At 40.8% G+C, this 24,352-nt stretch overlaps 1 protein-coding gene across 1 annotated transcript in view; it reads right to left on the minus strand.

Annotated features, from left to right (window-relative positions):
• Positions 1-9,083: 9,083 nt before the first annotated feature.
• Positions 9,084-24,352, minus strand: part of SUCO (SUN domain containing ossification factor) — an 83,911-nt gene continuing 68,642 nt past the window's right edge. The window contains exons 19-24 of the mRNA XM_077824154.1: positions 23,364-23,451; positions 21,007-21,111; positions 16,050-16,204; positions 15,256-15,347; positions 11,644-11,699; positions 9,084-11,095 (exon numbers count right to left, since the gene is read on the minus strand). Coding sequence (XP_077680280.1) covers positions 10,649-11,095; positions 11,644-11,699; positions 15,256-15,347; positions 16,050-16,204; positions 21,007-21,111; positions 23,364-23,451 — 943 coding nt within the window. The 3' untranslated portion in view covers positions 9,084-10,648. The remainder of the gene's footprint in view (positions 11,096-11,643; positions 11,700-15,255; positions 15,348-16,049; positions 16,205-21,006; positions 21,112-23,363; positions 23,452-24,352) is intronic.

Consider the following 24,352-nt stretch of genomic DNA (forward strand, 5'->3'; position numbering starts at 1 on the left):
AAATTATGACAACCCTACAATAAGGCCTAAATTGACTAATTACATAAAAAAATTAATATTACACAGTATGTTTGCTTCCAAACCTTTTTAAAAATAAATCAAACCACTGAAAACAGTGGAAGTCACTGGCCAAGCACCTAAAACCAGAGTTTGCTGAAGTCTGAAATCAGCTTTTGTAGCAGTGGCCTTTTCTGCAGGTTCAGTGAGAGTATTTTCTTAATTTCAGTTTATTCAACTTGTTCAGTTCAATGCTGAGTTCATTCAAAGTTAAGAAGCCAGCTGGGAGCTGAACAAGCAGGAAAACTTATTTTCCTCTTCCAATTTATGAATAAAAACTAGGTGTGAGATTATGAGACCTACTACTTCTAAAATCTTGAAGGACATGGCAACCAGAAACAACCAGTTCAATTCACAGTCAACACTTTTTATTAAATCAGTTTTAAAAAAAAACGTTTGGATAAATATTTTTCTTGTGTATTCAGCAATTTTAAGAGTAGCTTTATTTAATAGAATTAAAATGCTGTTTTTCTAGATTTTTAATTGAATTTGAATTTCCACCCAAAGAGCTTGACACAAGTCACAAATAAAAAAAATGAATCGTTGTTGGTAAGAAATGCATCATTCAGCTTTTTCTAACATAATAAAAAAATGTAAAAACTAAGATCTGAACGTACGTTAAGCTATATCATTACTTACATATGTACAGATATAGCATATTCCCCTAGTTAGCAAAAAGTAGAACCAAATTTAGCATAAAGACTAAATTATTTAGTTGCAAATCAACATGTTTTAATGGTTACTAACCAATGAGAATAAACTTTTCTTTAGGAAAATAGCCAAAAGTACAAATGCAAAATAAGATTAAAATCAATGATGTAAATCAAGGTTTCTTGCTTGCTGATTTAAATTGTTTTGATTTAAAACAATCCACACTGCTGACTAGTCAGACCAGTGCAGCCTGCAGAATAGTGACACTGACCTAAAAGGGGACATAGCCAAAGCTTCTTGGTGGTGGAACTCCAAATGAGACCTGATGAAACACGCAAACCATCCTCCTACTGGTGGAAAAAATAGGGGAGATCTGTTGTCAGTGGTGACAAGCCACTTAACCTCCCCTGGATAAATCCTCCCTTACACAGGTGGTTTTAGCAGGCACACAGACCTATAATGTGTGCCTGATGCCAGTTTTTCTGGATCTGGCTCAGTGTCCGCAACATTTAGGAACTGAAATCCTGACCATATCAGAAGTGATCTACCCACATATTGGGAAATTCAGATTTTTATCCTGCTTATACTATTTAATTAGAACATTCTACATTTTCGCTTGGACACCAGTTTGGAATAGCAGAATGAGTTTAACAGCTGTTTTTCAAACTACATAAGGAACCGTTACTCACCCTGTGCAGTAACTGTGGTCCTTTGAGATGTGTCCCCCTGTGAGTGCTCCTCTAGAGCACCTTCATCAGAGATTTCTAGGTAGCAGTGTCCATTTGGCCTGTGTATGCATCCTATGCCTCCTCATGGCGGACACCGAGGCTATATATGGGTGCGCAGGTGAACCACCCTCAGTTCCTTCTCTACTTGGTCATCCCCTTGGCCTAGGGAACAACCAAAAAAGAAAGAGAGGAAAGATGACAGATAGTGGAGCACTCATAGGGACCAGCATCTCAAAGAATTAGTTACAGCACAGGGTAACATTTCCTTCAAGTAGGGTCCCTATGGGTACTCCGATTCAGGTGACTTCTGAGCAGTATCCCGAGGAGGAGGAAGGCACTTCAGAACAGGTTCCAGAACTGAAGACAGTACTGCAAAGCCAAATGTTGCATCAGATCTGACGGCACAGAGCAGAGCATAATACACTGAAAACCTGTGGACTGAGGTCCATGTAGCAGCTCTACATAGCTCAGAAGTTCCCCTAGATCTATCTAGAAAGTCTAGATCAGAGGTGGGCAAATTACGGCCCACGGGCCACATCCGGCCCACGGGACTGTCCTGCCCAGCTCCTGAGCTCCTGGCTGGGGAGGCTAGCCCCCTCCCCCGCAGCCACATCGCCGTGCGGACAGCGCACCAGGCAGTGAGGCTGCACACTTCTGCAGGCCAGCGCGGCGGCGGGTCTGGCTCCGGCCAGGTAGCGTGGCTGCCAGACATGCCGCTCTGAGCGGTATGGTAAGGGGGCCGGGGGGTCGGATAAGGGGCAGGGGGTCCCAGAGGCAGTCAGGGGACAGGGAGCAGGGGGTGGTTGGATGGGGCGGAGAGCAGTCAGTGGATGGCAGGGGGAGCTGGATAGGCGTGGGAGTCCCGGGGGCCTGTCAGGGGGTGGGGGTGTGGATAGGGGTTGGGGCAGTCAGGGGACAGGGGGGTTGGATGGGTCGGGGGTTCTGAGGGGAGCAGTCAGGGGGCAGGGGCCAGGCTGTTTGGGGAGGCACAGCCTTCTCTACTAGGCCCTCCATACAGTTTTGCAACCCCAATGTGGCCGTTGCCCACCCCGTTCTAGATCTTCTGAACTGCTTAGTCCCACCCAGGTAGAAGGCCACAGCCTTTCTAACATCCAGAGTATAGGAATAGGATTCATGCTGAGAACTAAGAGGTTTTGAAAAAAAAATAACTGGTAGATAGATTGGTTAAGATGAAAATCCAATTTAGCCATTGGGAGGAGCTTATGATGTGAATGTAGAAACGTTATTAAAAAACATGGCAAATGGGGGGGGGAGAAGAGAGAAGATCTGCCCTCAAGTCTCCAATCTCCTTGACCCCACCAACCAACATGTTGGCAACTAAGAAGGCCGTCTTCATAGATAAATGGACCATTGGTTCAAATGGAGGTCTCATGAAGTGGCTGAGAATCAGGTTGAGGTTCCAGGATGGGATGGTGTTGGGGACACTGGGCACTACACTAGGTAACTCGGGAGGGTGGAAGACCATGAGTGTCGAGGAAGCCCTCCTGCTCTAGGCCCAGATAAACCAAGGCCCCTTTGCTTCTTGAACCCTCTGTGATCCTGCATAACACTGAGGAAGCTAGCACACAGACAGACAGGTTTGCACACAGCTCGCCAGCCAAGGCCAGCTTCGGCCTGGGAAACAGATAAGGCAGAAATGTTTAGCAAAAACCAGTAACAAATAGGACCAAATAAGGCAAGGCTCGGGCAATGCTACTGAGGAAAAACACAATTGGCTGCTTTAGCTGATTGGCTATGGTATTGTACGGGGCCACATGTAATTGGTTGCATAAGCTTATGTAGTGAAGTAGGAAAAGGTATAAAATATATACTGGAATCTGCTACACTGCTGCAGGATTTGAGACAGCTCAGTCTCCCTGCGCCCTATTTGGAGCTCCAAATAAATCTCTCTGCTTCTCCACCCCGTTGTGGTCATTGGCGCAACGCATACCGGGCAACGAACCCAGTTGTTGCTTGCCTCGGGCACTCTGTGCCGGCAACAATGGGGTGTCTAATGTATGGGAAGAGATTACCCAGACCCTTAATAAATCTGGACTATACTGCATGAGCAAAAATATAGAATCCATTGACCATGGATGAAAGGCTGATATGGCAGTCAGGTGTACCCTGATGGATAACCCAGGTGTCTTCCGATCTAGCAGGTAATGAGGGAAAGAGGAATGGATTCTGGTCAGAGGGAATAATGATCACACCAATAGATGAATCTCTTCCATTTCTTCAGGTATGTAATGTGCATTCATGTTTTTCTACTGTTTAATAACACCTGCCGCACCTCCTTAGAGCAGGAACCCTGCGCATAACTACCGCTGCAGAGACGGATCTGGCAGCAGTGTCTGCAGCATCTAGGGATGCCTGGAGAGCCATTCTGGCCAAGAGTTGGCCCTCCAACTATGGACTGGAATTACTCCCAAAAGCCATGTGGCAGCTGCTCAATAAAGGCTGTGAGCTTGTTGTGATTCGTAAAATTGTGTTTGACCATGACCACCTGATAGTTCGCCATCTGGAACTGCAGGGTTGTGGATGAGTAAGACTTTTGTCCAAAAAGAAGTCATTTTTGGTCCTTGTCATATGCTGTAGTTCTTGAGAAGTCCTACAAATTTGGAGTGCCTGTGGCTTACCATTACAGCCTCCTGGCAAGAAAGGCAACATTTGAAGACTGATAAACCAGGCATACCCTGCCAGGAGAAGACCTGTCTCCCCGGGGAAAAGAGGGGGAAAACAGTCCTCTCATCTAAAACAGTAAACAAAACTAAAACTACAAACTAACTTTGAGAAAGAGAAAAGGCAGAGTATGCTCTAGGAAGACGTGCTAGTGTTCTGTTTCAGGTCGAGGCAGTAGAGAAGTAACTGAAGGTGGTTTGCACATAAATCCCTGTGACACTGCACCTCATATTCTTCACAGTGATATTATGATGATGATTATGGCATAATTATGATGCATTTTGTACAAGATGGATCATGTGAGGTGTCATCAGAAAAGTTATGATTTGCTGAATATAATTATCCTATTTGTATGCATGTATCATTTTTGTATCTAAAGTTATGAATATTGACTATATATCTGTATTCCAATATGCTTTCTCTGGGTGACCCCCACAACTAGCCTTTCAGGTACAACAATGAAGAAGCCAACCAGTGGTGATGGCCCATCAGCAAAGACAATGGACCCTGGAAAAACTTAACCTTCCTGTAAGCATTCCAGACAGCTTGTAAGCAATGGTTGCTATGACTCAGCAAAGTATGCAGGGGCATGTAACAAGGCCACATGACTCTGGACTCCATTTTGGGATAGTCTGTATTTTTCCACACATTGGTCTGGAAACTCGTTTTGGAACAAATGGTTCCCGCCATATGCTAAAGCTATATAAGGCTGGGAGTGATATCATCATGTTGTTCTTCACTCCCCACACAAGACGACTCCTGGAAACACCTGAGGAACAAAGACTGAACTGGGGGAAGTGTCCAGTTTGCCCAATGTAATCACATCAGCCATACTATCAGAGGCTTGTTCACCTGCACACCTACTAATGTGATATATGCCATCATCTGCCAGCAATGCCCCTCTGCCATGTACATTGGTCAAACTGGACAGTCTCTACGTAAAAGAATAAATGGACACAAATCAGATGTCAAGAATTATAACATTCATAAACCAGTCGGAGAACACTTCAATCCCTCTGGTCACTCGATTTCTGACCTCAAAGTGACTATGCTTCAACAAAAAAACTTTGAAAACAAGACTCCAACGAGAGACTGCTGAATTGGAATTAATTTGCAAATTGGATACAATTAACTTAGGCTTGAATAGAGACTGGGAGTGGTTGAGTCATTATACTAAGTGAAACTATTTCCCCTTGTTTATTCCTCCCCCCACTGTTCCTCAGCCGTTCTTGTTAACTCCTGGAAATGTGCTGGAAATGGCCCACCTTGATCATCACTTCAAAAGGTTTTCTCTCCCTCCACCCCACTCTCCTGCTGGTAATAGCTCATCTTAAGTGATCACTCTCCATACAATGTATATTTTTTCATGGTCTGTGTGTATATAAAATCTCCTCACTGTACTTTCCACTTTATGCATCTGATGAAGTGAGCTGTAGCTCATGAAAGCTTATGCTCAAATAAATTGGTTAGTCTCTAAGGTGCCACAAGTACTCCTTTTCGTTTTGCGAATACAGACTAACACAGCTGCTACTCTGAAACTTGTTTTATATTTTCATTTAAACCCGGTGTGCCTTTAAGTGAAAGGGGCGGGGGGGGGGAGGGAAATTGCAGCTTGCTTTAACGCAGGCTTGTTGCATTTCCTCTGCCCACTGAGGGGGAGGCAAACTGGATGATAAATTCATACTGGTTGGGATATGGCCAGGGCAAGGTGGTACTGCTCTGCGGTCCTAGGCTAGGAAGCTAGTGGTTATTTTGGCTGTAGCCTCTCTATTGTTGATTCATGCAGTGGCTGGTCAGAGAGCTTGCACGTAACGGCAGCTGGGTGTGTCCCTGCCTGTGTGAATGCTGGTGGAAGTGTAAGGCTGGGAGCAGGTCTGCAGCTTGTCACAGCAGCACAGTGTGAGAGAGCACCCAGGCTGATAGGTCAGAGGGCTCAGTGGCACCCCAGTTCCAGGTGGCACCCCAAAGGGAACCCATCACAACCCCCATATGGCTTGTGTCTGCCATGAGGAGGAAGAGGGCACAGGTGTGGGCCGAACAGATCCTCCTAGCTATATATCTCCAATCGAGGGCGAGAAGTGCATGTGCATCTGAAGTGAAGCAACCACAGACACTATTTGAAGATGATGATGTAGTTACGTGAGCTCTCCTCTAATGGAAAGTCACTAAGCTGCCATTCTCTCTGGTTCTTTGAATCAGCGCTGCCAACTTTCACTCAGTCAAAGATGCCCTTTTATAAGAAGTTTAATGCAATTTTAAAAATCTTTATGAAGGATTTTGTTCTATTGCCCAAGGATTAGATATGGAACCCATCACTATGGTATCTGAGCACTCCCAGTTCTCTCTCTCTCTCTCTCTCATATATCGCTTTCGGCTTTAGGCTGCAGTGGGGAATTATAAGAGCCACACTGTCTTTAAAAAGTTTCCTCCATTCAAGTTAACTTGATAGCTCTGTTCCCTCCCCATTGTTGTGTATTACCTTTGATGCCTGTGCTCATGGAATGACCACAATGGCAGGTCAAATTCTGATGCTGCTCTTAGTACAGTACAACCAGTAGTATGCAGTGACTTCATAAAATATTCCAATACTGCTCATTTTAAACTTACCAGGAAGGCAAGGATCTTATTGTAGAAGACTCCACAGCATGGCATGCAATACTTAGCTTACCTGGATATTTATAAGACGTGCCTATCACAGTCTCTAGAGATGCTTAGAAAGGTAAGGACTTGTTTAAGATGAACAGTTAGTGCACGGCAAGCTAGGGTGTAAATCTACAGTACACCACCTGTCCACGTTGACCCTGCTGCCATGCACAACAAGTTCTCTAGTGCAATTTGATCTACTCTGCTTTGATACAAGGGTAAGTCACTATGCACTAGGGAACTTTTAGTGTGCAGTAGCAGGGTCCATACAGAGAGTGCACAGCATGCTAGTGCACTGTATATTTACACCCCAGCTTGCTGCACACTCTTAGTCTAGACAAGAGCTAAGACAGTATATACCACTTATTGAGAAGTGTCAAAGACTTCCACTCAAGAGTAAAGGTCACTGTATTCCTTGCAATTCTGTTCTCATGAAAGAATGTCCTGTCCCTGATGTAGAGAGAGAGTATAAATAAAACAGCCCCCACTGTCTCACCTATCATGATAGCACAAAGGCAGAGACTGGGCTTCTTGGACAGCTAGGATTTGAGTCATAAGGAATTTATTGATAATTTGAAATGCATCCAGAAATAGCTAGTGCTGCCTTTGGAGAACAGGTGTAATATGCTCCATGTGGCCAAAACAATTAAGCAAGCAATTAGCAATATTCTTCTCTAGCTGTAGTTTCCAAGTTCAAGGATAACCTGTTTGCACTTGGCAGTAATATTACAAAAAAAGAGAAGGCTATAGGAGACAGGGCAATAATTAAAAAGATGTCAAGATCAAGACTTTTTAAACACAGGCCTAACAACCTCTTGCCTGTGGAAATGTGACAGTATGCCCACTTTGTCTTCAAATGATGCTCCGGGTAAATTACAATTAAAGACACTGAACAAGAAAAAGTTGCACAAATTAAGTTTCTTACCAGTGAAGTTGAAATGATAAATCAAGATAGAAGTGGTAAAATAGGTTATTTATATTACAGCAACATCTAAAGGCCCTGAGATCAGGGCTCCCTGATGCAGGGTGCTCTTCAAAACAAATAAGAAAAAGTCCTTGTCCCAAGAGTTTACAATCTAATTAGAGAACACAGATGATGGGAGGGTAAACCAAAGCACAGAGAGGTAAAGTGACTTGTCCAAGATCACACAGCATATCAGTGGCCGGGCCAGGATTTAAAAAAAAAAAAAAAAGGTTACCTTTCGTAACTGTTGTTCTTCGAGATGTGTTGCTCATGTCCATTCCATTCTAGGTGTGTGCACGCCCATGAGCAGAGTTGAGACTTTTCCTTAGCAATATCCGTCGGGTTGTCTGTGGCGCCCCCTGGAGTGCCGCACTCACGCATTGGTATATTAGGCGCCACTGACCCTATGTCCTCTCAGTTCCTTCTTGTTGGCAACTCTGACAGAGGGGTAGGAGGGTGGGTAATGGAATGGACATAAGCAACACATCTTGAAGAACAACAGTTACGAAAGGTAACCTTTTTTCTTCGAGTCCTTGCTCATGTCGATTCCATTCCTGGTGACTCACATGCAGTATCTATGGAGGCGGGCTCGGAGTTCACAGTTTTGCGGCTTGCTATACTGCCCTGCTAAAGCCAGAATCGGCCCGGGCCTGCTGGGTAAGCACGTAGTGGGACATAAATGCATCGACAGACGACCAGCTGGCCGCCCTGCAGATGTCCTGGATAGGCACCTGGGCCAGAAAAGTTGCCAAAGAGGCCTGCACACTGGTTGAGCGGGTGGTGAGAATTGCTGGGGGTGGCACATGCAGGCAGTGATCCAAGAAGAAATTCTCTGGGTGGATACGGGGTGCCCTTTCATCCAGTCAGCCACCGCGATGAACAATTAGGTAGACTTACAGAAGGGCTTGGCCCTGTTGATATAGAAAGCTAGCACCCTCTTAACGTCATGCAGGCAAGGCATGCAGTGTATGTTCCTCCTCTGACTACTATGAGCTATGTACAGATTAGGTAGAACAAAAGACTATGAAGAACTGCTAACGCTCTTGCTAAAGGCAAGACAAGGCACTCCAACCCCCTATCATGGGCGGTAAGAAGGAACTGAGAGGGCATAGGGTCGGCGGCACGTAATATACCGACGCATGAGTGTGGCACCTACGGCTACTGCTCAGGCAAAAGTCTCCGAAAACTGTGCACGTGGACGCATATGCGCCTAGAATAGAATCGACTTGAACAAGCACTCAAAGAAGAGCCAGCCTAGTGCCCAGTCTAGTGCCCTATGAACTAAGCCACACTGCTTCATGAGTTTGAGCTTCAACCCATTAACATGTGATTTATAAAAGAAAAGAAATGCCACTAAATTTATAAGACAAGTGTTCAGATTTATTTGGAAATTCACAGTTTCTAAGGGCACTACAGCTCTGTAGTTACATATTCTTGTTCCACAATGTTGTATGCTGCACTCAGATAGTATAACATTTTTTCTTCATTCTTGTTTGGAGCCCTTTCTGAGAACATGTTCTATAAATCAGATCCATGTGTGCTGAATGACTAATTGTGCAGACCGACTCTAAAAGTCCATCATCTTAAAGTATTTATAAACTAACATGAAAGCAGCAAAAACAAAGGCTTTAAATAAGTCACATTACATACAATACCCAGAAAAGGCATTCGATCTGTTTTAAAAAGGGTACCACTGAAAGTGCTCAATAAGTTAACTTAGTTTTACAACATGAACCTATAACACCTCTCAAAAAGGAAGAACCTTTTGTCCCATTCACTCAGCTACACATTCACAACGTTTTATGCAGTCACACATTCTATTTTATCCAAATATACACTCATGGTCAAAATAAAAAACACTCAGATATGAAAGTAACAAACATACATACATACACACACTGCACATGTGTTAGCCAATACAAAAGCAAACTTTATGGAAATATCCACTTTTAAATAGACTTGAGCTGTTAGACTTCAAGGCTTGGCAAACTCACTTTCATTTGTCATGTGAACTTGTACCCAGCACTGGTTAGGATAGTGATATATTCAGTTGTACCTAGTCACCCTTACATTTCTCCTTGTAGATAGTCCCCAGTCTCCAAATTCTTAGAACAGAAAACAGAGTGACCAAAATAAAGCATCGATCCTTTTTGGTTAAATATCGTAACAGAGAATTCCAAAAGTCAGTCTGGGAAACAAAGGCATGTTTGTCAGTAGGAGACCCGTCACATACAGTGAGTGTTACTGTACAGCGGTCACTAATGTAACGCATCTAAATAAAATACACATCTGAAATTGATTACAAATGCAATTAATGGCATTACAATTCCTTCTAACAAGGTATTTTCCCCAAGTGAGTTTTCAAAATGGAGATCTAATCAACAAGTCTACCATGTTAGTATTTCTACAGTATGCAGCCCACATTACTGAATCCAGCTGAACGCCAACAAGTCCTTTTACAGCACTGTAGTGTTGCATCCTCAAAAAAGAGAGAAGTTACAAAAGAAATCAAATGACAATTTTATCTTTCTCCCTCTTCCAGTGGCATTATAAATAGACAAAAGGCACATAAATACGGGAAGGTGCAAGAAGTAGGAACAAAGCTAAAGGAAGAGGATTAAGCTTTTATCCTATTCCACCCAACAAACTGGGCTTCAACAATCTTTGCCCCAGTAATTTTGAAAAAAGCTTTATAAAATGATCCCTCCCACCCCCAAGCTGTCCACATAGAAAGTCTTCAGCCTTGTAAAGCTGAAACTCATAACCAAGATTGACACAATCCCATCTATTTAAAAAAGGCAGAAACCATAATTTCTGAATACTTTCCAGTTAGCTCATCTCTTCTCTCACCACTCTCCCACACGATACAACAGACTGTTCTCAGATGAACAAAAACTCTCCTGTATGAGAAGTTCGACTAGTTTTAGATTTGTCCAGAAACAGCTGTGACACCAAGTGTTCCCACTGTTATATCCTTGTTTCCTTTGATTATGTCATGTAGGCTTGGCATTGACCCAGTCTTAGTCTGTATTAGAGTTTTTATGAACTTCCCTTGGTCTGGAACTTTAGACTGCCTTCGTTTTAAAGCCCTCTTCTCCGTTTTTGTCTTTTGCGTCTGTCCATTGCACAGACTTGTGCATGCTGAAATGCCACAAAAATAGGATTCCTCAGATTGTGATGAGGTTTCGGAGCTTCCTTCAGATGGAGGACCCTTATATGAGGAGTGATATACCTCTCCAATATTCGAGAAATCTCTCTGGTTCGTAAAGGGTTTCCTTCCTTTTATTTCCCCATTGGCTAATGGCTGCAGAGGCTCTGATGCTGGTTTGATAGTCTCAATCTTTTCACTTTTATATTTGCAACGTTTCTTCTAAAGCAGAAAAAAGGAAACAATTAGCTTGTGCAATGCAAACAGGAAATAATATCCAGTATGAATACTGGTAGGTCATACATAGGCTGGGCAGAACTCTTGTAACTGATAGATAACACTGATGTTTATTTTTAAGCAGTTTTTAATTTTTAATTAAATTTTCACAGTTGCAGGAAATTGTGGGGAGGGGTTAGAATTATTTAATGATTGTAGATGCTGAAATTCAAAAAGTTAAAAAGTTTTAACCGTTAAATTATCAACATCACATGGCAAAATACACACAGTAAATATCTTTAAATCAAACTAAAGTTCTCAGGCAGCATTTTTCTTATTGTCCCTATCTGTAAATTTTTATCATTGATGTAAATGTTTATCATCAGCTTGTGTGTGTGTGTGTGTACGGTGAAGTCAGCATTTACTGACATTTACCGATAAAAACCTAATTCTTTCAAGACTGGTTGTAGAGAAGTGACTGACAAAAGCACCATCTACTGGTCGTGTTTTCAGAACACTTTCCCCTGGCAGAAACCGGAAGGAAGCTACTGTACCTTTTTTTCTGGTGAAAACTTTAGCGGTTCTACAATGTAGAAGTCATCTGGATCCACTGTAAGAAAAGAAAGGATACATATGAAAGGACAATAAAAATGTAATTGAAACCATAGACAATTTCTAAAACCATGAAACTACACAGGATATTTCATTCCTCCTCCCCCCAAGGACTATTCGTCTGCTTTCCATGCAGACATCTTAAGCTCCTATTAGATATCAACAGGATGCATGTGCATGGAAAGTAAACTCATCACAATGTTCAGTATAAAGTTCTATCTCCAGAGTAGCTAATTTCTACCCAATTATATCATTTTGCAACCGCAGATCTCATTTAAGGGATTAGACCATAGGCAACATTTGCAAAATACATTTTCAGAGGGAAGAGAGGGGAGTGTTCAAGGACCCTGTATTTGGGGCAGATTTAAGTATTACCTTATTAAATAAAAAAGTGCTTTTTTCTGGCCTCCTTGTACAATTCTCCTTAGAAGTTCACTGATCATCATCCTAACAAGCTCAGGATTAAACAAACTTGCTTGTGCTGAAAGACCATATAACTAAAGATTCTTCTGCAGAAATATTTTGGAAAAGGCTACATCACAGAAAGCCTGTCTACTGCAGGATATAATTGGAGGCATCACAATGTGTACCTAGGGCTGTAAGAAACAGACTGACACGACAGCAGCGTACCATGCCTTCAATATTTTCATAATCATGCTTCCAAGCACAAAGGTTTACCCCACCAAACATGGAGGATATTAGTAAAGAAAGTAATTTGGGCATTAGCTGGTCTCCATAACTACACTTTTGAAATTAACTCTCACTTTTGTTTGCATGGTTTCTTTTGGCTCACAGGTAGAAAAAAATCTCAAGTGGCAAAAAAAAGCATAACTTCTTGGTTAATTGGCGATTAGCAGCACTTCATTTATTTTAGCTGGGTGCTGACCTGAGGAAATTGGATTCAATTTTCCTTTAACATGAAAGCTGGAAAAAAGATTTTATCTGTGAAAGAGGCAAAGTCACTAGTGAATTTGGATGCTTTAATATTTTGATTGCTCAGCTTGTGCCACTTTAAGACAGGTGTTCACCGTCAGAGAGAGTTATGATCTTTTTTAAATGGTCTCAAGCTGGGCACCCAAAATGTTGAGGGAAATGTTTTTGGAACCTAAACCCCTTCAGGGTTGTTACAAATCAACGTATTATAGAATGCTAAATTTCATATTGGATTAATTTTTTTCAGATCTCTCACACACACAAACTGTAAACATACCAGTGCATAGAGAGTTGTGGATACTGACAAGTGTAAATTAAAGTTAAGGTCAACATTCTATCAGACTCAGATTTTTCCTTTCAGAGTTCCTCTTAGCAAAATATGGCTTAGTTCTGGGCCAATTCCCCCGACTTTAGAAGTGCTAGAGTGAAAATACATGGTCTAGGGAAGCGATCCTCCAAAAATAGCACAACTTACCAGCAGATTCCACAGCTAGGTGCAGATGATGTTAACCCCTTAAAGACAGTGACCCCAAATTTACAAGATATGAAGTGTAAATCTAACTATGGCAGTCTTCTTGGTATTTAGTATTATATTGTTGAACGTATCAAATAAAACATGTTTACAATATTTTTGCTTGGCCATTGCTGGTTGGGAGTAATGGAGGGGGTTGTAAATGTATAGTTAGTGTCATCAAGGACCTCCAAAAGAATTAAAAAATACTTTTTTATGTATATATTACTGTATAACAGACTAAAAGTCTAGCTAGCATAGCCATGGATAAAGGGAGTTCAAGTTTGCTAGAAACACCAGAGATTATTTTAACATCAATCAACAGCAATCTCTCAGAACATTACTTTTTTGAATTTAGTATCCCCCAGTTTATATAAACTCAACCAGATGCCTGATTTAACAAACACACATTCTTCTCTGCAGAGCATGGGGTACTGTAAGTGCACATTTCTGATGACGTATGGATTGAATGGGAGCTGCTGTGCGCTCACTTGTTTAGGAGCTTAAATTTAGGCTCACATTTCAGAAAATCTTGAACTTTGAGAAAAAAATTAAGCTTCCACCAGGTATAACAATACTCAAATTCAAGTTAAGTCTATAATTATACACAAGTTTTATATAGGAGTTCAGTTTACATATTCTGTGCCCTCATTTCATTGAAAAATATTTGGCAATATTCTTTGAACCGCAATTCGTTTATTCAAAGTTGACAAAACTATTCTAAAATGAACCCAGTTTCTTAAGACTCCCAAATATAAAAGTGCTCTCCATTTAATTTAGAGTAAGAATTCAGCCCAACAATGACTGATTTCTACCCCCACTTGATTGTTCTCAAGGCTTGGTGATCGCCAACTGGACTCTCCTGATTTACTCTTTTCTCTTCTGAAACTCTGTTCCTGAAGCAGGAAGTAGTTTCCACATAGGTTCATGTGGACTAAAATGGGGGATAAAAAAAGAGACTGGAAATATAGTTGCTGGCCAACATCTATGCTGACATAGAAAAACAGACAAGACAAATGAGAATTTTTTTTTAAATCTAGTCTGGTATCAGAGTATCCACTCGCTACCCAAAAAATGGAAATCCAACTCAGTGTTAATCTAGAGCAGCAAAAACTTAAGTATTATATTTCAGGATTTACAGAAAAAAAAATTTTCATGACTTCCTTAAAGAATAGGCTTGTCTATCTCAAACTCCAAATTCAGCTGTGTAACTCATGCCAAAAAGGTTTCTCTCTCTCTCTCTTTTTTTTTTTTTTTTTTTAAGTAAAGCATGCAGCATTCCTTGTATTTCTTTTAAAAAGGTCCAAGATTAAGGAGTTAAAATTTTTGGGCTTGCTGAGGAGTCTTGTATTAAAGTGAGCATATGGTGCAGTAGTATCACATAGCACTCTGACCTCCAATTTCTAGCTAAACAAGGTCAGGCCAAGTGATTACTGTGCTACGGGCTTCAAATGCTGCATGCGCTCAGTCAGTTTTGAACTAATGCCCCAAATGTACAATGGTGGAGGAGAAATTAAAACCAAAGTCCTGCCTATTTATCTTTATTGATACCAAAGTATTTCTGTAAGAGTGTTAGACCCTGTGTCTTAACCAAATTCCAGCTTTATTATATCTTGCCCACCTAAAGTTTCCCTGCAGTTTCAATGGTTTGCTATTCTCCTCTTCTTTCCTAAATAGTTTAGCATTACTGTTTGCTTTTAAAATATTAAAATAAAGTGCTCTTACTCTTGATGTGGCTGACCATGTATAGTTGGCATTTTGTTTAAGTTTGTAAAATGTTCTAGGATTCCCCCACCCCATGAAAGCTTTTGTTAATTCCACTGTAGTAACCCTAAACTATTTTGATTTTTTGCACTGAACTCAGAACTTTTATACATTTCTGTTTTAGAGACTATAAAAAAAAAAACACATTACACACTGAACTACTTCAGTTCACTATTTCCCAATGTACACAGTTATAGACTTCAGTAGCCTACAAGTAGAGTGCTTCTGGATTACCTTTTTTGAAATTGGTTTACAAACTACATGATCATACATCTACAATACATAACTCATATGATACAGACTTTACAACCACCACTAGGAAGAATTAGCCATACATAAAACATACCTTCTTTGCTAGTTAGCTGAAAAGACTGGGACCTGACAAGTGGAAAAGAAGTTCTTCTTTTTAGATTCATATCATCGTAGGAGGAAAAACACCTGTAATGACAAAAAACACAATAAAGTTCCATTTCCCAGAGTACTTTTGGGAGATACTCTCTTCCCCCATTACCACTCTTTATAGTTCTGTAACCCACACACCTCCTGGGTGTGGTGCTCTGCCCCATCTCCTGGCACTGAGACGAGAGAGAGATCAACGAGTCAGCTCTACAGCCTTATCCAAGGGCCATGTGACTTTTAGCTCATGCATTTAGCTCCAGAGGTCCCAGGTTCAATCCCACCCACAGACGACCGGGCTCTGTCAGCGTTACACCTTCGCACTGCAGCAAGCCTTCCCCATGGCAAGGTTTCTCAAAATTGCTCTGGACCTTGCCAGTGGTGCTCCTCCTGAAGGCCAAAGAAAGTTACTGGAGAGTGAGATGCAGTGTTCTCTCTTCACATCCAGGATCTGATCCCATTCCTACATTAGTGATGTTAGACCCTTTTGCAAATAAAAGGCACTACTTTCTCCAAACTCCTTCACAGGAACTATTCTTATATAGAAGTCTAGATGTTAAAAGGTATGTCTTTTGCTTATCAGAACCCAAACTTCTGAACTTACAGAAAAGCATAGACTGGTATAATTAAAATTGACGAACAATTCAACTGGATGGAAACAGAATAAGCGAGCAACTATCAAATGCTAGATAAAAATTATAAATATAAAGTTGTAAGAACTGATTAAAATGTCAGATATATTACCTTTTGGGGCTTGGGTAGTGATTACTTTTGGGGATTTTTGAGAGGTAATCTTCATTGAATTGAGATGTATTTCTGCAACGCTGCATACAAAGCATCAAACCCAGGATGACACAGAGAACCAAAGAAATCACAAGATAGCTTTGTCGGTCAGACACCTGAAAAATAATTGGATTTTACAAATAAAAAATCCGAAGACTAAATAAGAGGAGTTTAAATACAATGGAGCTAGCAGCTGAAGCCGAACATGTTCAGCTTCATGTAAACTTTAATGAATAGATCAGTTTTCAAATCAACTCTAGGGATTTTTCACTGTTTCACTTTATAATATCCATTTCTCAAAGTTAAGTAGTCTGCTACATAGCCAACAGGTCAAGTCCCAGCATTTAATATGCTGTAAGTGTATCTGCCAGTGAAGTTTGACAGCTATTAAAGCCAGTATACCCAGCATTTTCTAAGGACGTTTTACAGCATTAAGATCAGATAAAAGTTCAGCTGCATTAAAGAAATGTTCAAACACGTTCACAGTCATACATGGCCTTAGGGTTAGGGTTTGCCAGAAGCTGGGAATGGGCAACAGGGGATGGATCGCTTGATAAATACCTGTTCTGTTCATTCCCTCTGGGGCACCTGGCATTTGCCACTGTCGGAAGACAGAATACTGGGCTAGATAGATCTTTGATCTGACCCAGTATGGCTGCTCTTATGTGCTTCTGAATTTCATTACAACTTTGAAGAGGTATGCGAGTACACTGCCTGGATTACAATGACTTCTCATTAGTATAGAAAATGAGTACATTTCTGTTAAACAAATGCTTATTTTTCAAATTGTGCTGGAACTCACAGTAAGTTAGGTGATTTCTAAACAGATGGAGTTATAGTTTCTCCCATGAAGAGCATATAAAAATATCTTAATTTAGGTTTCAGATACACATGTAAGAACATTTTTAATAAGAAACTATCTTCTCTGAAGAAAAACTGTTCTACTCCATGGAACCTGGATAATCTTATTTTATATAAAGCTGATCTCTTAAAAGGTCACTCATCTACGTTGAAGGGACACGTCCCTTACCACGCCTCATCTACGTGGGAGGATTTTTTTTTTTTTTATGTATACACATTATAAATAGTGCTTGATTCTGAAGATCACTGGCTGACAAACTTTATTAAGCTTGCTATTATTGTAGCAAAAAACTGAAATCCAAGGGCATTACTTTACAATCAAAGTAACTTTCAAAGGGGAATTATTCCAGCTTTTTTTTTTGGGGGGGGGGGGGGGGAGCTCTAGCTACACTTTCCATGTTTATTTTTAAAAAGGTTTTTAGAGTTTTGTGCTAAGCCGTTCATATTATATTAAAAAGCACAACAAGCTATTTCACAATTCCCAACCAAGTGAATGTACAACAACATAAGGCCAAATGTCGTCAGCTAATCAGAAAAAAGCAGTATGCATTTTATTTTAAATTACATTTCTTTAGATTTAAAATATAAAAGATGCCTGTCCAAGGCTCTAGATGCCCTGATACAATAAAACCTCAGAAGCATTAAAGTAATCATTTTAACAGGAACGCTGCCAGCCAGCCACTTACAGAAACTCCTTTCTATTCCTTTATTGTTGTTGGAAACACTCCCAACCCTTTCCAAACACCTTAAAAGATGTCTTTGGCAGCATGTTCAGAAATTCACCAATCTCAAGCTATTTTGGACCCTGGGGATTGAAGCAAGTTCCAGTATCTTGAAGCCTTCACAGAATGCCCTGCCCACCTTTCCCACTCTTTAACAGGGATCCTGCTCAAGTGCCTCTGCTGACCACAGCTGTGGCAATATGGCCCTTGAAGACTGCCAATATTAAATATCTTTGAGGGGTGTTCCATGGAATTTCAACTTTTTCCTTCAAAAAGCATGTATTTTTGGACCTGTTAACAACTGATAAATTAGGACACCCCAACACTTAAACAGTGAAAGGAGTTGCATTCCCTGCTTTACTGTTTACTATTATATCAAAGTGACCTTGACTGAGATTGTCCTAGGCACTGTGCATACACACTGTAAACTCAAGGCACAGACTGTTTTACTAACTAAATACACAAGACAAACAAGTGGAAGAAAACATTCCCATTTTACAGATGGAGAATTGAAGAACAGATGACACGATCTAACCAAGGTCATACACAGGAAGCCTGGAGATTAAACCCAGATCTCTCAACTTCCAGTCCAGCACCTGAAACAAAAGACCAACCTTTTCCTCATGCAAGGTTTAGGTGCTTGAGTTTCATCAATTATTGCAGGAGAAACAAAATTCCACTCTTGCACTTTATGTGAGCTACTTACTTTTTAAGTGAATTTGTAATTTTTTTCTAAGTTTTCTTTTTTTTAAATTATTTCCACAGTGGACTATGTACACATTTCACACAATAATGCAACAACAATTTCAACTCAAGATCACAATATGTATTTACTATAAGGTACACCATTCTGTACTGTTTAATTTATTTTTCTTCAGCGGTAACTACAAAGCCATATTCATTGATCGAGAAATAGCATGTTAGTATTTAGAATTATGTTCCTTTAGTACTTCTGAATATTAGAGAATTTTCATTTAGCTTAGTTAGGCAAATAAAACTCCACATCATCTTTACACATTGTTGGTCTGCTTCATATCTGACTGTGTCTTTATGCTGCATGTCGTGTCTCACAGCCTTAATTGTTTAGTAAAGCATACCAGTTGCTAGAGAAGCCACTGTAAGTACTCCAGGACTAGAACCCGCATCTGTGGAGCGTGCAACGAGTTGTAGTCCCACAGTACCACTGGGAGGCCATGAAGAGGCACAGCCAGGGAGCACTATCGAAAATAGGTGCTGCAGGAAGTGCAGCCCAAGCCATCCACAGTGACAAAACCCTGTAGCCCTCTGATCTGCCCCTATTTAACCCTAGGGGTTGATCCAGGAAGTTATCTGGGCAACACAGACTTCAGCCTGCTGCAATATCCTGACACTGCTTGATCTCTGATCTCCAATCTTTGACTCCAGCCTGACTCTGATCCTGATTCATGCCTCTTTATGCTAACATGGCACTGCCTCTGATCTCTGGCCTTTGATCCCAGCCTGATCCTGACCCTTGCTTATGGAACCTGGCTCTTACGATTCCTCCAGCTCCTGTCCGGAGACTACCATCCAGACCTCAGCCCAGCTGTGACAATTAGGCCAGACCGCATATGCCTTGGTCCATTACAGAAACTTTATATGTGGCTCAGTAATTCTGCTACACTATAATTTATGGGAATCCACAGGATAATTAACAATCCTGAATTCTTGGCAAAGATTGGAGAACAACAGTAAATGGTTATTTCTTCTATCTTCTTGTTCATTTACCACGAAGCTGAAACATTAGTCTTTTGTTTATCCTTAGCAGCACTATGATGAAAAGGTAAACTAACATTTTTCCACTTGTCTCTATGCAGATTTAAGAAATACCACGCATACTTCTGAAAGTCCCTTTCATTCTTTTGATCCTGCAAATCAATGACTTGATACTCAATAACCAAAAATGAATAGATAGTGTTGGTTTTAAGTTTAGTTATGACATTTTTATTAAACGGCTTTTAATTGCTTTTGTTTTTGCTCTTTGAATCTGTTGGTATTCATATAGACAAATATTTAATTAGCTGCCTAGTCTCATTTTAGTTTCATTGGAGGCACCATGCATCAGAGAGTGAGCTGCTGCTGCTTTTCCATCTCACTTGACCAAAAGCCCTCACCATTAAGGCATGAACTCCAGGTATTAGGTCAACCTGACTAGAGCCTTTAATTTTCTACCCATTACTACATTCTATACTCCTGCAGCCCCTTGTCCCCATATTTCAGCAGCTATTTTTATTAGCAGTCCTGCTGTAGCCAAGAAAACTCTCACTGATGACTAAATACTTGGCTGGCTGCCAAAGGGGGTTGAAAGCAATGCTACCTGCATCTCCTTGCAGATTAAGTTTTACCCCAGCAAGACTCATAGAATCATAGAATATCAGGGTTGGAAGGGACCCCTGAAGGTCATCTAGTCCAACCCCCTGCTCGAAGCAGGACCAATTCCCAGTTAAATCATCCCAGCCAGGGCTTTGTCAAGCCTGACCTTAAAAACCTCTAAGGAAGGAGATTCTACCACCTCCCTAGGTAACGCATTCCAGTGTTTCACCACCCTCTTAGTGAAAAAGTTTTTCCTAATATCCAATCTAAACCTCCCCCACTGCAACTTGAGACCATTACTCCTCGTTCTGTCATCTACCACCATTGAGAACAGTCTAGAGCCATCCTCTTTGGAACCCCCTTTCAGGTAGTTGAAAGCAGCTATCAAATCCCCCCTCATTCTTCTCTTCTGCAGGCTAAACAATCCCAGCTCCCTCAGCCTCTCCTCAGAAGTCATGTGTTCTAGACCCCTAATCATTTTTGTTGCCCTTCGCTGGACTCTCTCCAATTTATCCACATCCTTCTTGTAGTGTGGGGCCCAAAACTGGACACAGTACTCCAGATGAGGCCTCACCAATGTCGAATAGAGGGGAACGATCACGTCCCTCGATCTGCTCGCTATGCCCCTACTTATACATCCCAAAATGCCATTGGCCTTCTTGGCAACAAGGGCACACTGCTGACTCATATCCAGCTTCTCGTCCACTGTCACCCCTAGGTCCTTTTCCGCAGAACTGCTGCCTAGCCATTCGGTCCCTAGTCTGTAGCGGTGCATTGGATTCTTCCGTCCTAAGTGCAGGACCCTGCACTTATCCTTATTGAACCTCATCAGATTTCTTTTGGCCCAATCCTCCAATTTGTCTAGGTCCTTCTGTATCCTATCCCTCCCCTCCAGCGTATCTACCACTCCTCCCAGTTTAGTATCATCCGCATCACTCAGCCACCAACAATCCAAGAAACATTTCATACAAGTTTCTCATGCCGTACTGTTGAGTTCTAATTACCTCATGTTTTAGTTCAGCCACAGTTGTTGACAGATTGGAAACCAGCTGTGTCATGTTGGTCAACTGTGCTTGTAGCAGTTGGATGGCTTCTGTTTGCCGCTGATCCTGGGTTTAAAAAAAGTTGGTTTACCCCCACTTAGTTCAGTATGTGGGATTCTGCTAACACGTACCATACTATTTATCAAATTATAATTCCATCTTATCCACGAAAGCAACAGACACTACATAGCCAAAGGCTTATGAAAAATTCATTTACATGCTGACTAAAGACACAGAAAACATTTACAGTAGTTAGGAGATCTTATTCTATAATACAGAAAGCTATTCTCTACACAGCACCTGAAACAGAGTAAAAGCAACATTTTAGCTGTGTCAGATTTCTGCATGAAAAGCTTTATTGAAAATCTTTAGCAGTTCTAAGAGCCCTAACTACATCCAATAATCTTTTGTAATACAATACCAATACATCCCATTATGATGATTTCTAACTATTCCCTTCTGTAAAGTGCATAACAAAAATGAAACCAATGTATCTTATGGTAAGTTCATTAAATGGGATTTATGTTGTGTTCAAAAAGCAGTAGTTGAAAGACTTCCAGTGAAAGTCTGAATGCAATAATACTTGTGATATGTTGTTTAGAACAGTTTTTCCCCTGAATTTCAACAGTTACCATAGCAATATAAATATCCTATCCCTGATAAGTCACTTGTCAAGAACTATATGTCACTACAAGAAGGATGTGGATAAATTGGAGAGAGTCCAGCGAAGGGCAACAAAAATGATTAGGGGTCTAGAACACATGACTTCTGAGGAGAGGCTGAGGGAGCTGGGATTGTTTAGCCTGCAGAAGAGAAGAATGAGGGGGGATTTGATAGCTGCTTTCAACTACCTGAAAGGGGGTTCCAAAGAGGATGGCTCTAGACTGTTCTCAATGGTAGCAGATGACAGAACGAGGAGTAATGGTCTCAAGTTGCAGTGGGGGAGGTTTAGATTGGATATTAGGAAAAACTTTTTCACTAAGAGGGTGGTGAAACACTGGAATGCGTTACCTAGGGAGGTGGTAGAATCTCCTTCCTTAGAGGTTTTTAAGGTCAAGCTTGACAAAGCCCTGGATGGGATGATTTAACTGGGAATTGGTCCTGCTTCGAGCAGGGGGTTGGACTAGATGACCTTCAGGGGTCCCTTCCAACCCTGATATTCTATGATTCTATGATATTTTGATGAGATGACACTTAAAATGCTTCAGGACCTAGTGGAAACAGGATGTTTAAAAAACCTTGCATTTAAAGTCTGGAATTGCTTCTATTACCTTGCATTGCCAATTGCTCTGCAAACTACTTTAGTACATTTGGGGGAGGGAGATTACTGAATTAATTTAAAGCATGCTCAAGCAGTTTCAATCTTCACCCTCTAAATACATTAAGGAAGGTACAACATATGTTAAAAAAAAACCAAAAAACAGAAACACCACAAGTCTGAGGCAAAGCCTTGTCTAAAGTGGCTGCTCCATAGGACTTCCCAGTATACACAAGGAAGATGGATGAAAAAAAGTATTGTGCTTTCTGAAGGCACCAGTGTAGCAAACAAAACTTTTGCTTACACTTTCTAAACAGAAATTTCACTTTTGGACCAAGACCTAGCCTGTAAGATTTCAGCTCAAATAAGTTTCAGTTTCAAATAAGTTTCAAATAAATTACTGAAAGCAGGGAGTTGGAATGGAAACTCTTATGCAAGCATGACTATCTACAGGTGGTTCCCAGCCCCGCGAACCTCTCTCACAGCAGCTGTCAATTCATTCATTTTCAAAGTAGGGTGACCTACATTTATAAGGGTTGAAAATAAGAGTTCAAAAGAAGCAAGTGATCAGGTATGGATCTGTATAAACACAAGGTAAAATTTTCAAAAATGCTTATGTGATTTAGAAGCAGAAGTGCTTAAACGATTTTTGAAAATGGGACTTGGAAGCCCTTCTGGAAAATTGTATCCATCGCCTTCAGATTACTTATACCAGTTATTTATTTTTCTCAAAAAGTAAATTTAAGAAATTAAGATAGAAGGGAAAAGAGTCAGCTTCCCATTCATTTACAGAAAAGGAAATCACCTAAAATTTAATTAATTACAAAATGGAGAACAGGAGGACATTAAATAGAAAAGCAATCCTTATCAAATATGCAGCTTTTACATAACTGTTTCAGAGTAACAAAACATGGACTATTCCTAAAGATTTGTGCTCAATACAGTCACTAAACAAAAAGTTTTAAAATACTGACATTGTCCTTGTAAGCTTTTACACATTATTGAGAATCTCTTGGTTAAGATATACCGTCACCTACTTCTAAACAGAAGCAATTTGTACCTGCTCTTCTGCTATTCTTGAAGTGTTCTGAAGTTTGACTATAGTCTTATTGAAAGCCTTCTGCATTTCTTCCATTTGCTTTCGGTACCTATAAAATGAATTGGGTTCCATATTAAAGACTACAATTACACAGATTGTCACCACAGCACCTTCCTCCATTCATCTAGTACTAACTTCCTCTCTTCCCCTTCCCACAATCTAACCAGTTTTAGGGGGAAAACCTCTCTCCTTTGAAGTTTCCCACCCTCTGGAACAACTCTGCTGTTTTCCTGTCTTTACTCGTTTAATTCTCAGATAACTTTTAACACTGTTTAGGAGCCAAATTAAAGCCTATTTAATGGGTGGGTGAGATTCTGTGGCCTGCATTGTGCAGGGGGTCGGACTAGATGATCATAATTGTCCCTTTTGACCTTAGTAGATATGAATTTATTTTAATATTAAAAGAGTTAGCAATGGGTTGTATGCCAGAAATGTTTGGAGTGGCAAGATGTTTCTGCTACTTACTGTTGGTGCTGATTAATAGTGACTCACAGGAAGCAGCATTAAATAGCACTAACCAGAAGATTGGAGTCGATAAGCATGGTTATGGGAGCTACATTAGGGTGAATGCACTGCAAAAAGCTTTCAGTGTTGAGGCAGCAGCAAATAGGAGAAATGCAAACATTTACAACTATAGCCTTTATTAAGGAACGATTCTGTAATTAGTGTATGACGAGAAGATTAACCAACCTTTACTCCCATGCATGCATCAAAAATAACTATTGAATAGTTATACTAACTTCATTATAATCTGCAGGTTGTGTTTCCCCTCCCTATCCTTCTCTTTTTAAAAACACAAACACAGGAGTTTGACATTACTGTATTAACCAAAAAAGGACTACATGCCACCACAGATTACCATAGATTGTCGCACTTAGTAAGGGAAATTACTATAGGCCTGGATGCTTCTGCAAGTGACTTAAGAGACAGCAGAATCAGATCCTATACTG

This window comes from Eretmochelys imbricata, chromosome 8, assembly GCF_965152235.1.
Source record: "Eretmochelys imbricata isolate rEreImb1 chromosome 8, rEreImb1.hap1, whole genome shotgun sequence".
NCBI lineage: Eukaryota > Metazoa > Chordata > Testudines > Cheloniidae > Eretmochelys > Eretmochelys imbricata.